Genomic DNA, 14574 nt, shown 5'->3' with positions numbered 1-14574 from the left:
CGGTGGGGGGTCGAGGCATCAATCACAGCGTGTGTTTGGCATATAGTTCAGGGCTCTATAATGCAGCCAACTCACCATATGGAGCACTCCGCCACCGTCAGGAGTCAGGAAATCAGAGATCCGTAGTCCGGTGGAGCCTCCCTAGGAAACAGGGGGTCGGTGCTAATCAATGGCAGCGAACTGTGGTCAATATGCAGGCTGTAGCCTAATCATGGCAAGCCGGGGAGACAGCCGCATCAATGAGCGTCTTTCGCAGTGCCCCTGTGTGAGCGTCCTGTATTATAGGCTCCTGGGGGCCCTTGGGCATGAAAAGTAAGACTCACTGTGTCCACCAAAATAATGGGCTGTCAAAGAGTCTCCACAGTAATAAGTGCAGGGCCACCCTGTCAAACACACCAGTCCCAGGGAAGCCCAGGCAGCAATGCAGTAGACTTGCCCTCTGCTGTTCAGGTCAACATGGGAATCTCCCAGTGTTGGAGCCCAGGAAGCCAGGTGCACCGCAGGGTAAAAACAGGACTTGCTTGTGGATAGACCATGGCACACTGAGGCAAAGGGCAGAGAGGCGGCAAGCACCGGCAGCCCACCACACCTCCAGGTCACCAGTAGCAGAATGCAGTGAGGTATGCGACTCCGCTCACCTCTCACAGAGGCGCTGGTCAGCAGCTCGTCACTTGTGCGGGCCGCATGGACACCTCAGGGTCAATCCTGCCAAGCAGGGGTGCTCCGTGCGCCCAACCTCAGATGTCAATGTCCCAGGGCCGCCGGGATGACACGTTTGAGCCCTCACCCCTTGCAGCAGCAGGGCCAAGACAAGCCGTGATGGTTGCAGGATGCCGGGTAGTCGAGATGCCCTCTCTCAGCGCCTACTTGGGGTGGGCCACCATACACCAGGTAGGCATCCACTGGGGGTGGGGGTTGACTCACTGCCAGGAGTTGACTCACTGCCAGGAGCCATTGCCGCTAAGTTCAGGAGTGTGCCCCCCAGAACATCGTCGCCGATAGTCTCAGGTGCCTGCCAGGTCCAGCCGCTGCAAAGGGACGGCTTTGCAGGTCCCGGGCCACAGAAAGCTGCCACACTCCCATTCATATAGGAAGCAGGCAATCCTTCAGGGGAGGCACAGAGACAGAGACAAAGGAGGGGTGCATCTCCCAAATCCTAGCAGTAACGGGGCACTCGGTGCAGTCCTAGCGTGGTACCAGTGCTGCCTCTCAGAAAGGCCTTGTGGTAGGCCCGCTGCTTGTCTCCACAGCGGGCCCCACAACCAGTCAGGACATGAAGGCGCTCGTAGGACATGATGGCGCTCGTTCTCCAGATACCCCAGATTCCCCAGATGGCGATGATAAGCCCAGAAAACTTGAATCAAAACGGAGGCTAGATGAGGAGGATAACAGGACGATTTTGTGCTGGCCCACCACGGAGCTCTCTAGGAAGTGTCCAATGTGGCCGCCATCTTGGTCATGCCCCACAACTGGCTTACATAGCATGGAATTTAAGGGTCATATGTGGGCTGTACACTACCCACATTAGTGTTGTCACTTGTTAAGGAAAATTGCCTTTGCCCGATAGAAAACCCCTACATTCATATATTAGCTACGTCACTTCAAAAGTATGCCCTTTCAGTCCTTTGGCTGGGTGCTTATTATATAAAGTAGGGCATGCTCGATGTTAAGCATACATATGTTCTCGTAGGTAACAGTTAAAATAATGTTTATCATGATTTAGGTAAAGCTATACTTTCAATGAAAATGGCTAGTTATGAATAAAAGCCACTTTTTTGTAACTGCATGGGGAGAAATACTACAGATCCCATGTATCATTAAGAGCCTTTATTTAAAACAAAATTTCAACTAAAATAGATTTTTGATAACTTTGGTGGAAAAGTAACTTTATGAAAGTGGATTTTGCGCTGCCTGAGAGTAAACTTGATTACTTTGCCTCACAGCCCTGCTCCAGAGACACACCCCTGGCTGACAATTAACAACAGTCATACTGGAAGACAAAATATTGGCCTCTAGAAGCAGACAGACTAGAGCGGTGTTAACAGTGGCCACCTTGCAGGGATTAACCATCCGGGGAGGAACAAAAACAGAGATCAAAACAATAAACCACTTTCACAGTTGTTCAATTGAAGTGGAGCTCTCAAATGTGGATGGCAGATATTGAAACCATTCATGCTCAGAGCCTCCCTAGGCTTTTTAACTGTGCTCTTAGCAGGAAAGAAAAACAGTTCTAGCACTGACAGAGGGACGAAGACCTCATCTCAACAGTGGGTGGATACAAGCAGGCTAAGGCTCCTGCATCTGGAGGAAGCTAGGACCATTTTGGATTAGATACTCTAGGAAGTTTTGCAGTAAACTGAGAAAGAAATTGTGGCACACAGAGGTAGGAATTCTGTGAAAACGATGTTGCCTAGACTGGGTAGAGGGAGTTCTCCAATCACTGGCTAGGAAACTAGATAACAAGCATTTGCAATGCACTAGGTCTCGCAGTTGCGAGAGTTTCAGCTATTGGCATTGTAAATGACAATGCTTTTAATTTATGCATTTGAAAACCTGCAAGCTGTGCGTAAACAAGCACTTTGTACTTATAGTCCTTGCTTACGAGAAGCAAGGCTGGCAGTCTCTTTTACAGCTAGCCTTGCTTCTCGTAAGCAAGGACTATACGTACAAAGTGTGTGTTTATGCACCTCTTGCAGGTTTTTAAAACAAATGAATAAATACGGATCACCAGAGCATACATTTATTGGTCAAACGCTGCCTATGAAACACCCAGGCAGGAAAATGTATTGACTGAGGTACAGAATACTCCCTCTTGCCACAGAAGGGCAGTGAGCTGAGGGAAGAAAAGAGCGTGAAAGTTAAAAAAGGAAGAACGGAATATTGAGTAGAAATTTAAGAAATTACAGAGAAAGGGTATTGAAGAGGAGGGAGAACAGAAGTGGGATTGTGAAAGGTGGACCAAAGAGAAAAGAAGCAGAGGGAGGCTAAAAAGAATGACAATGCGAAGTGGAAGAGGAGTGAGGAGCGAAAGGAGGTAGAGTTGGAAAGATGTGGGGAGCAGAAGATATTAGGGCAGAGAGGGACGGAGGGAAAGAGTATCATAGAGGACAGATGCAAAGGTCAGAATTAAAATGGACAGTGAGAAGCAATAGGAAAAGACTGTGAGCGAAAGAAGAGAGGATGTTAAACTAAGCAAGAGGAAGGATATGGAGCGAGAAAGAAAGGGAGAACAGCCGGTGAGTGAGATAGCCACAGGCGATATTTAGTACAAAAACGCACTGATTGAGCTACACTGCCACTCTCGCCCCTCACCTCTGCACCCACTCCTGCCAGCAGAGGAAATATGTGTTCCCTATTTCCGCAGGCCATACCAGCTCTTGGGCGCGAGCCTGTTTGCCAGATGAGAGTGTTTATCCTCTCTCTAGATACTTATAAGGTCCCAAAGGCTAGACCGATTGCATTATTGACTTCTGTAAAACATAGAGAGGCTTCGAAGGGGCTCATTCTAGGACAAGTGAGGCGGAGGAGGGACTGATTCACTGACATAGTTTGCAAACTCTAACCCCTGCATCATATGAAGGAATCTGAAGCCGATGAGATCCTCGCCTCTCCAGCAGCATCTGCTCTTAAGAGTTTAATAACTTGTTCTAGCTCACGCCTGACAAGGCGGAAGGACGATTTAAAAAAGTGTCTGCACTTCAAACGGAGCCTTTGTAGAAAAGAGATGTTGTTTCATAATGTATGCGTTTACTAATGTATGTGTTTACCAACGTGACAACAGAAACAACACAACAATGAGAGGGGGGTGGGGAAGAGAGGGGGAAGGTGAGATGGAGTATGTGCCAGAGGGGCGGAGATATGGAGGGGGTAGAGAGAGGCAGAGGGGTAAAGGGCGAGAAAGAGAGCCTGAGGGAGATACAGAGATGAGGAGAGAGCGAGAAAAGAGACAGATGTGAGAGATTGAGAGAGAAAGGGGCAGACAATGTATGTGGGGAGAACAAAGATACATATAGAAGGCCCAACATTACCTTGCTCTCTCTAAAAGAAGTGCTTCGAAGCACTCCCGCTGCTCTGTAATCGCACGCCCATGTGCGTTGTGCTGAAACGCCGCAAGCAAAAGACATGCCGTACGCTTGCACATTTCCTGACACAAAAAAAAGTGAAAGCGCGCCATGTGCGAGTTGTGCTGAAACGCCGCAAGCAAAAGACACACCGTACGTGTGCACATCTACTGTCCGGGCAGGCACGGCAAACAGGAGACAGGGAGGGAACATACACGCCTCCCTTCTAATCAAAAGAGCGCATTTTTAACGCGCACCAATGAGAAGCATGGGTGGAGCTTCCACCCCGCTTCCAAAGCAAAACCGACGACAATAGTCTCGCAAGCGTGCAGTGCATGCGCTGCGTCACTAGGCGAGACCTAAAAATGACATCTCATCACTACCTCCTCAAAACATTTCGGGACCTGGGTAGAAATATTTCGAAGAAATAACACTGCTTGACTGCTAAAAGAATGAAGACCCCAGGATTCCAGATTCCTGCTGGCAACCAAGGACTAGAACTGCCCTCAAAGAATAAAGTGGTTGGCCTCTTATTGCTGCTACAGGGACATGAGAAGCAAAAGAGTTCCTGACTCCAAAAAGGCCCAGCTGACCACTGTGAAATGGACCTTGCAGGAACCCTAGATGGAATAACATAACATAACAGGTGTATTTTGTAAAGTGCCCGACTACCCGTAGGTGTCCTGGCGCAAAATAACAGATGTTTATTGTTACCCAACTCAATGGTACTCATTTTATCGCCCTCAGATGGCTGAGTGGACACGCCGTTATTTGAACCTGTGACCATGAGGTCGAACACAGGCCCCTGCAGAGGCTGCTTTAGTCCACTGATCCACCAGACCCGGACCTGGCGACCAGAATTTTGCTGAGGAGCTGGGGCTAAAATAGTTACCAGGAGGTACTTTTCAATTAATGTGACAAAATTGGAACATAGTCATTTTTTCCACCTCTGCAGGACCGATACAAGGTGCTGAGGCTTCTTGAGAGAGGGTGTCCCCAAGGAGGATAAGATATATAGGGGGCATATTATCAAGAAACGGCGTTAAAATTATCGCTGCTTTAGCGGCAGAAAACGGATGCTAAAGCGGCGATAATGGGCTTGATAATATGCCCTTGAGAATTCCCATAGAAGCCCATGTTCTGGTGTCAACATGGGCTTCTATTGGAATTCTCTGCGACATATTATCAAGCTCATTATCGCCGCTTTAGCGGCCGTTTTCTGCCCATAAAGCGGCGATAATTTTAACACCGTGCTTGATAATATGCCCCCAAGTTCTACCACTCTGCGCTTTTTGCCATGAAGAAAAGAATTCAGTGGGACCTCACAGTGAAGGTGATTGAAGGTAATTGACCTCAAAGAGGCCTGAGCAGTAACATCTTATAGCCTTATCCCGCTAGAGGATTTTGAAATTAAAAAAAATGTCATAAGGCAAAACCTTGGACTGGAGCAAAGTGGCAAATCTTCTCCAGTAGTGACTTTGGCAGCTATTAAATCCTAATTTATCCTGCTCGGAGTGTGTGGTGCCAAAACTGAGGGGCACTGCGTCAATTTATCTGACCTGGGCCCTCACCAGTTTCAGAATCTTCCTTTGCTCAGTGAAAGGACTTTGACCTCCAAAAACACTTTGACCTCTGTTACTTGCATCACTTACCCACCCCGACCCCCTGTGGTTGGCCTGAAAATGCAACTTTGTCAACCATGAACTGGGACTCTCAATTGGCACTTTGAGCTTTTTAGGAGCTTTATTGACATAAAACGCTAACACTTTATATTTCTAGCTCCCCTTATCCGATTTTTATAAATTTTGCTTCTTTAGCATTTCTCTTGATTTTTCTGAATTGGTCAAGGAGTTTCATTGTGTTTCGTTCTGGACTTTTAGTTTGTACTGATTGAATGTAACACATACTTCTCTTAGGAACTGTCTGCTGCTTGTGGCACTGCTGGGGGGGGGGGGGGGAGGGGGGTTGAGTTAAGATTTTCTTAGAACTGTGATGTGACCTAACCAGATTATGTTTATTAAGCCGGCATGGAAACCCCTCCTCCCAAATAACTAACCCATTTTCTGACAAATATTATTAAGCTTAAATCTGGGCAAAAAGAAGCTGAAAGCCAGGAAACTGTATACAGCAATACAAATATGATCAATCCAGTCACATATAGAGATTTATGACTCACTAAGCAATTCTGATTTTTTCACTGCTTCCCCTGACTCATGGAAGGGTTCTGGTTTTACCAGTATGCACCGCATAAACATGCAATAGTGCCTGGTGGTTTTGAACTGACAACTGCAATGTGTAATTCCAAGGTCCAAAAATGGACCCCTCTGTCAAGCCTATTTGTGGCACCTCCAGCTAGTCTGTGCTTTTTGCTAAAAAGCCAGGGCTGGCAGAAGATGTTATACTTGACATGGGTCCACCTTGCAGCTATGAATTAATGCAGGTTTACATACTATGCCTCCGATGTGTGTGTCAACCAGTATAGCCTGCTGGAGTGGCAAGCCCTCCAGGGTTCACCCACACACTGCCTGGAGATTTCTATGTGAACGGTAGAGGAGGAAGATGAGAATAGGCTAACAAAAGGAAGCTACTGGGTCTAGATGTTACTTATGCGTTTTTGAACTAGCACAAACTTCAAATTGTTTAAAAAACATACCTTCTGAAAGAGATGGGCTCCAATTCAAATCGATGAATTTGTGTTATTTTCAAATTATGCATGCTATTAATGTCTTTACAAAATAAGGAGCTGAAGAATGCATTGATTTTCACCGTATACATACCATGCACTCATGCCTTGAGATGACACAACGGTCTTGGCACATTGCACAATTTGAGTGATGTCATCTTGGAGAAATGCTACAAGTAAATCAAAATGAAAATTCACGTCAATACCTTCATTCAGTGTAGTTGATCTGTGTTTCACTGACCAATAATAATTGTGGAGTATCAGTAATAACACATTTGTACCTTGAAGTGATGCTTTACAGACACTATTTATGCTCAGATTTACCACAAGACTTCATATTATAGGGGCACCGGGTCCCCCCGCCCCACCCCATAGCCTTTCTATGTCCGAAACATTGTATTTTGGGACCTGTAGTCTTAAGTTGGTTCAATTGAATCCATTCCCCTATGACACCCTTAAGTAACAATTTGTAAAAGGGAAGTCCAGGACATAAAATGAGTGACCTCATGACAAGGAATTATTGAGTAACTCGACTCACGATACGCACATTGGGAAAGATTTATACGTCTTGGAAGCACAGTTACTTCCTTGGCCAGTCTTGAGTCTCATAGTTGGAAATCTTTTTTTTCAGTTACATAGTAACAGTGGCGGCTCCTCTGCTAAGGGAGGAGCGTCGCTGCCCCCCAGAAAATAAATGATAATAATGCCAGGTTATTATCATTTTATTTTTCCCTAGCCGATCTCGAGATATGGGTAGGGGCTGGGCTGCCCAAAGAGCAGGGGAAGAGTGGAAGGCACTCCCCAAGTGCGAATGAAGGTTTGGCCGGCTGTCTCGGGCCGGCCAAAGAGTCATGCGCACTGTGCATGTTCCCCACCACGCTGTAATGCACAGCCTGGTGAGGAACATGCCCAGGCTCCCATTCCCCGTCTTAGCGCCGAGCCATGGCACTCAGACCAATCACGACGCTGCAAAGCGCTGTTGTGATTGGCTAGAGGAGTCTGGAAGCCTAGCTGCTTCCTGTTCCTGCATTGTGGAAGGAGAACGGAGCAGATGCAGTCGCCGGTAAGGTATGTTTATTTTATTTTTACTTTTTTACCCCCTCCCCTCCCTGCCCTGCTTCACCACTGATGCCTGGTAGCTGCCGCTACTGCATAATAACCTGTCACCCTAAACCTTCACATCCCACTCCTAGGAACCATTAGAGAATGAGGTGTCTTGGTGTGCTAGTCTCCCTTTCACAAGAAGTGTACATTCCCAAGAGTGCTAACAAGTTCTCTCTAAAATAAACCCCCCTTCTCTATCACCTGCTACATGTGAAACTGCAGCAATGACTTTAGTGGGGTGGGTGGATTAGGAAGCCAGACAGCCACCTGCACCTTACTCAGATGTGACTCGTGGTCATCATTGTAGGAGAGTAGGGTCTGCTATCCTATGGTCACCCCAAATTTTTGCTTTTTGCTTCACTGGTTTTCGACGTATTGAGGCTGTGGGCCTGCTAATCAGACCCCCAGCCTGCTGTTCTCTCTGCTAAATTGACACTATGCACTTTAGGTGCATGACCCATTGGAACTGGATCACCCTGTGAGCCCCTGTACTAGTGTACCCTAGGTACTCAGGGCATTGGTGTATCTGAGGCCTACCAGGGGCTGAAGCATGTATTGTGCCACCCCCGGCCTGGCCTAGCAATTTGACACAACTGGCTGATCACTCAGCTGGGGTAAGTTGGTGTATCCACCTCTTACTTAGGCGTAGTATGCCTATACCTAACCTTAAATGGGACACATGTTAACCTATAAGTCACTCCTATGGCAGGCCTTAACAATCCTGAAGGCAGAGTGCTTGGTTTTATGTGAGATGGTGCTCTGGAATGAGCTGAGCCTGTCTGCAGTAGTCGGAACAACTTCCTTCTACCGTTTCCAGATATCGCCATACCATATACTCTTAAGTGCATTATGAACCTCGCGGTTAAATGCTATCTTTGGTTTGGCTTTATCTAAACATGTCGAGTAAGGTGTCATACGAATTGGAATACTAACCCCTCGCCAATTCTGGCGACGGGGTTAGCATTTCACCTTCCTAGAGGGACACGACATGTACAGAACCTGAAACCCGGGTAACATCAGACATAGCCTCAGCTCCACAAAATGGACGCTGCCACCACAGACACAAGTCTGCCCTCCCGCTGCTGGGAGTCCTTCCAGCTTGGGAGACGTGGACAAAGGGTTTCCTGCCAGGGGAGGTGCGAGCACCACCCCAGACAGGATTTTGTGTATTGGTCAGGTAGGGCTTGAAAGGAAACAGACATGCCTGAGGCTCACAAGGAGCCTCGGTGCATATGCCAGTTCAATCCGGTCCTGGGGCACACCAGCCCCAGACCTGGCGCGAGCTGGACAAAGGATTGGGGGTGTAACCACCCCACTTCCTGGCCCCACCCTTAGGGAGGGACCTAGCAGGTAGTCCGGCCCACAGAATCCGCTTAAAGGTAGGAGCTGTGTCCAAAGACTTTAGACATCCTGAAATCAACTTGAAACTAAGAAGAAGATGGGAACTTCGACGTTCTGCTGCACAGAAGACTGAAGAAAATCTCCCCTATGGTCAGGGAGTGACAATCTTGCTAACGCAAGCACCACCCAGCGAATCGACGTCTGCTTTGCCGCCGCCTCCCGCCGGAGCCCGAGCCCAGAGACCGACAAGAACTGCACCTCCAGACCTCTCACCGCCCGATCCACAGTCCCTGCAAAGAAGGAACCCGTGGAGGCACCGAGACACGTGGAGCCAGCCACCTTGGAAGACACTCGACTAGCTGAAAGCGCGACAACAGAGGCTCCCTCCGAGTTGTGCTTTGGGTCCTGAGAAGCCCAACATCCGAGCAGCATCTGCATCAAAGGTGAGCCCTCCAGCATCTCCACGATCTGCGTGGGGCCCCTCTGCACTTCGCGACTCGAGCCGCCTAACCGGTCACTGGTCCGTTAGCCAGTGGCCATCTTGGCGACCATCTTGAAAAACTACGATGCTGGTCTGGTTGCTCCAGACTGGCCCCTGCTGCCCTCCAAAGGAGCAGCCCCTCTGACCTTGCTGGTCCGAGCTAAAAGCTTTCTTCACTTCCTGCGACTCCTGCTTTTGCCAAGGCTTGTTTGCTTCTTCTGAGTCGCCGACAGCGAGAGCCTGCGTGGGACAGCTCGTGAACCGACTCCTGGACGTCGTCGACCTTCAGGGACCACGTGGCTGCGGAGACAAGTTTCACCTCTCCACCTGTTTGCACCCGACATCGCCTGGTACCTACCTGGTGCCACGCCGGTCACTGGCTAGTGACTGTGAACATTGTCCCCTCTGCTTTCAGGTCTTCTACACTTCCGATCCATCCTTGGATCCACCGCATCTCTTCTGGACCGACCGCCTGCAGCATCTTTGTCGTCAGGCTCCATTGAACAGATAGACGAAACCCGACGCACTTCGAGCCCTATGCACCCGCTTCCTGTGGGTGAGGTAAAGATGGCACTCCGGTGCACAAGTGTAGAGTAACATCTCTAATGTCTAGGTTTGAAGTCTTGAATTCGTAGTCCACCCAGAAGACCCTTCTAGCAGTAACTTTTGAACAATTACGCACCCATTGAAAACCTATGGGCGCCCGCGTGTAACTTTCCTCACTGCACACGCGACCCGTGGACCTCCTGGTCACTAACTGAAGTTAGCTCCTTGTAGGCCCAGCGATTCCAGAGGCCCTAGGCCATCTCCCTTTTCTGTTCGTGGTACTTATACCACTATTTTAGTATATGGTTTGAGCGGCCACCAGGGCCTATCCATATAAAGTGCAACTTTCGTATATTGTGATACTTTCTTGTTTAACGATTTGTGCTCCTGTGCTCATAAAGAGTCTAGGGGATACTTTGAGTAATAAATACATATATATTTTAAATATATATCTGTGTGGTGTCCTTTCATTGGTATAAAGGGGGGTTGCATATGGTGAAACAGCTTGCTTAACATGCCTAAACGAGTTTAGCCTAAAAGACTGCTTAGCCTACGCTACCACTAGGGCAGCTGGTCCGAAAAGGTTGACTTACAACCACACCATAAGGGTCGCTTGGCATGGTACAAGGTGGTCACTTTAATTAGTGAACATCATATACCAGGCCAACTTCTCACATTGGTGAGCAGCGGTTGGGATTTGAGCTTGCTGTTGTTTTGCCTCTGTAATCTCTTTGTTACCAATTGAAAGATCATACAGGTACCTTTAGGTACATATAAAACAAGTTAGTTATATACTTAAGTTCTACTGAACTTAGTTGTTGTAGAGAAAAGGGAGTAGCACACCCTGACTACAACTACTAGATAGGTTTAGTAGGAAAACCCAAGTGAAGGTAGTTGCAACACTTCCACCCACACTTAAGAGCAATGGCTGGGGCAGAGGGGTCCAAGGTACCCATCTCTGTCGAGAGTGACCCCCAGAGGGCACAATCCATCTTTGCTACCCTAAACCAGAACGAGCTCAGGCAGTTGGCTAATTCCAGGGGCCTTAAACAGCCCAAGAACCCTACCTCTGCTGAACTCAGAGAACTCTTGCAAACTGATGAAGATCAGAGAGCTCTCAAGAAAACCTCCCAGTTAGGCCCCTCAGGGACTGGAACAGGAGGCCCTCCTTCTGAAGATGCTACTGAAGCACCCCTTCCTAACAGTCACCCCTTAGGTGAGAATCAGACTACAGATGATGAGGATCAGCATAGGGACGAGAATTACAAGGGGGATGAGTCTGATAATAGTAGTGATTCTGATGGGAGAACTAGCCCAGTGCCAAGTGTTATACTTGGCCCAGCTAACTTAAGACTATTTGGGAATGACAATGGGTTCCCCCCATTGAGTTTCCCCAGTGGACTTAACCAGGGGTTTGGGAGACAGAGGAATCACTCAGGTGACTCTAATGCCTCTCACGCCTCTAGAGGCTCTCAGGGTCAATCCAGGAAAAGGATGACCAGCCCTCAGAGGAGGGAACATGAGGCCAGAATGCAGGAAGCTCAGCTGAGGATCAGGAAACAAGAGCTAGAAGTAGCCCTGATGGAAGAGAAACTGAACAAGGCTAGGCAACCTAGAGAGAGTGGGTCTATACCCACTGGTGGCAGCATTGTCCCGAGGGACAAAGATAGGGTCTTTGATAATAGGAACCTGTCCAAGGTTGTGCCACCCTACAAAAGTGGGGATGATATCCACAAATGGATGACTGCTCTTGAGAGAGCCTGCAAAGTACAGCAGGTTCCTGAGGACCAGTGGGCAGCAATCTTATGGCTCTCCTTTGAAGGTAGAGGCCGAGATAGACTCCTCACTGTTAGAGAAGAGGATGTCAGAAACTACGGAGTCCTGAAGAGTGTCCTGGTTGATGGGTTAGGCTTAACCACTGAACAGTACAGGTTAATGTTCAGGGATACCCAGAAGGCGCAGACTCAGGACTGGTCTGAATATGTTGAATGTGCCACTAAGGCTTTGGAGGGTTGGTTGCTGGGAAGTAAGGTTTCAGATTATACAGGATTGTACAATTTGATGATGAGAGAACAGATTTTAAATAACTGTCAAAACCAGCAACTGCATCAACACTTGGTTGACTCGGATCTGACCTCTCCCCAAGAATTGGGAAAGAAGGCAGACAAATGGGTCAGAACCAGGGTTAAGCAAAAGAACCAGAACCAGGGCCAAGGGGGTGATCAGAAGAAAGCAGACCAAAAGGGTAATGACCAGAAATCCAAAGACCAGAAGTCTTCAACAGGGCCCCAAACTAGTACTAATGAGGGTGGGTCCCAACAGTCTAAAGGAAAGAAGAAAGAAGGTCCAAAGAAACCCTGGTGCAAGTCTTGCAAGAATACAATTCACTGGACTAGTGATTGTAAGAAGGGTGGAGCCCCCAACACTGTTGCCCCTAAGGCACCTGCTCCCAGTAGTACTGTTAGCAGTGTTGGTCCCCAGACAAAGGGTGTAGTGGGAATCACTATGGGAACTGAAGGAGATTCTGACCTAGACAGAACCCTTACACAGGCAGTCTTGATCTGTGATGGGGACATGGATTTGTCCCTGACTCTGAGCCCCAGTAATCTGGGCAAGTACAGACAGACTCCCTTGATCAATACAAAAGTGGCTCAAGCCTACAGGGACACATGTGCCAGTGTCACTATGGTGACACCAGGCTTTGTGGATCCTGGACAGTACATACCAGGTGAAAATTACCTGGTGACCAATGCCAGCAATACCACTACTTCCCATAGTGTGGCTATTGTTAACTTCTCGTGGGGAGGGGTAACTGGCCTCAAAAGGGTTGTGGTTAGTGCAGACCTCCCAGTAGAATGTTTGTTGGGCAATGACCTAGAGAGTTCTCTATGGTCAGAAGTGGAGTACAGGACACATGCAGAGATGTTAGGTATATCACCACATGTCCTTGCTGTGACCAGGTCACAGGCCAAAAAGTGCCCTACTGAACCTCAGGTCTTGGATCCTGGAACAATGGACCAAGCACCTTCAAAGAAGAAGAACAGGAGGGTTAAGGCTGTGCCTTCCCCCCTGCCTCTAAGTGATGATCAGTCTTCCCAGGAAGATGATCTCGAGAACCTTGAAGGAACTGTCCCTGAAGAGCTTGGACCTGACCAGGTTGAGTTTCTGGGGACAGGGGGACCTTCTAGGGCTGACTTGGGGCAGGCTCAGTTATTCTGTCCATCTCTTGAACCCCTCAGACAGCTGGCTGCTGCTGAGGCTGCTGGGAATGCTCAAGGTACCCATAAAGTATATTGGGATGATGGGCTCCTTTATTCAGAGGCTAGAGACCCAAAACCTGGTGCAACCAGGAGGTTGGTTATACCTCTGCAATTTGGGGGCTTCCTTCTTACCTTGGCCCATGATATTCCTCTAGCAGGACACTTAGGCCAGAACAAGACTTGGGACAGGCTTGTCCCTCACTTTCACTGGCCTCACATGAATGAAGATACCAAGGAGTTTTGTCGCTCCTGTGTAACCTGCCAAGCCAGTGGCAAATCAGGTGGCACAACAAAGGCCCCCCTAATACCACTACCTGTGGTTGTCAGGATTGTAGCGTAGCGGCGCCTACGTAACCGGAACTACACTACCCAGAAGCCTATGGGCTAAGGAAGTACTTCAGACGCCGGCGCGTGGGCGTCGGCGTGCGTAATTTTGTTTTCCGTGGCATCGATTCTCGTCCAGCTGGGTGAGAGGAGTTCCCCGCCTTTCCTGGAAGCAGTTGCCTCGTCCAGGGACAGTCTCCACGCTGAGAGGGAGCGGATCTCCGACGCTGGAACACACCTTCTGTAGGTAGGGGGGGGCTTTGAACTTGGGCTCTTAGAGCGGAGGGCAGCGGCGTAATTGTTGGAGCTGCGCCTTGCCGTTTCCGGAGCTGGGGCCAATCTTAGCACTGCTCGTGACGGAACGAGCTGAAGAGGTCCGGGGGCGTAACGCGGAACGGGTGGAACCCTATCTGCGGAGCCGTGTCAGGGTGCCCCAAGATCTGTGTTAGCCTGGGAGCAGTGGTGATTGCTAACCACGCTTGGGCTCACACGACACTGGGAAAAGTTGGTTCATTTTGATCTAAGGGATTATGAGACTCCTTTGATTCATGTAGGGAGGAGGTGACATTCAACTGCTCCTACACCAGCGCTTAAACTCATAATTCTGGGTTGAGCACGTTTTGAGTTTCATTTATTAGTTGCACAGGGATTTCTGAGAAGGAGACACTTGCTGATACCTTGCTGGTTCTTTACTTCATTTGTGACTATTGATACGGGGGGGGTAGGTATGGCAGTCGCAGGATATGATTGATAGTGTTACGGAGCGCTTGGTGG

At 48.7% G+C, this 14574-nt stretch overlaps 1 protein-coding gene across 1 annotated transcript in view; it reads right to left on the bottom strand.

Moving 5' to 3' along the window:
- Positions 1-14574, bottom strand: part of LOC146855932 (lysozyme C, kidney isozyme-like) — a gene marked incomplete at its 5' end in the record, with an annotated part of 138049 nt that overhangs the window by 55765 nt on the left and 67710 nt on the right. Inside the window, one exon of the mRNA XM_085651188.1 lies at positions 6839-6914. Within this exon, the coding sequence (XP_085507314.1) occupies positions 6839-6914 (76 nt within the window). The remainder of the gene's footprint in view (positions 1-6838; positions 6915-14574) is intronic.

The sequence above is a fragment of the Triturus cristatus genome, chromosome 4_1 (genome assembly GCF_964204655.1).
Source record: "Triturus cristatus chromosome 4_1, aTriCri1.1, whole genome shotgun sequence".
Taxonomy (NCBI): Eukaryota; Metazoa; Chordata; class Amphibia; order Caudata; family Salamandridae; genus Triturus; species Triturus cristatus.
This window is presented reverse-complemented; position numbering and strand designations above follow the sequence as displayed.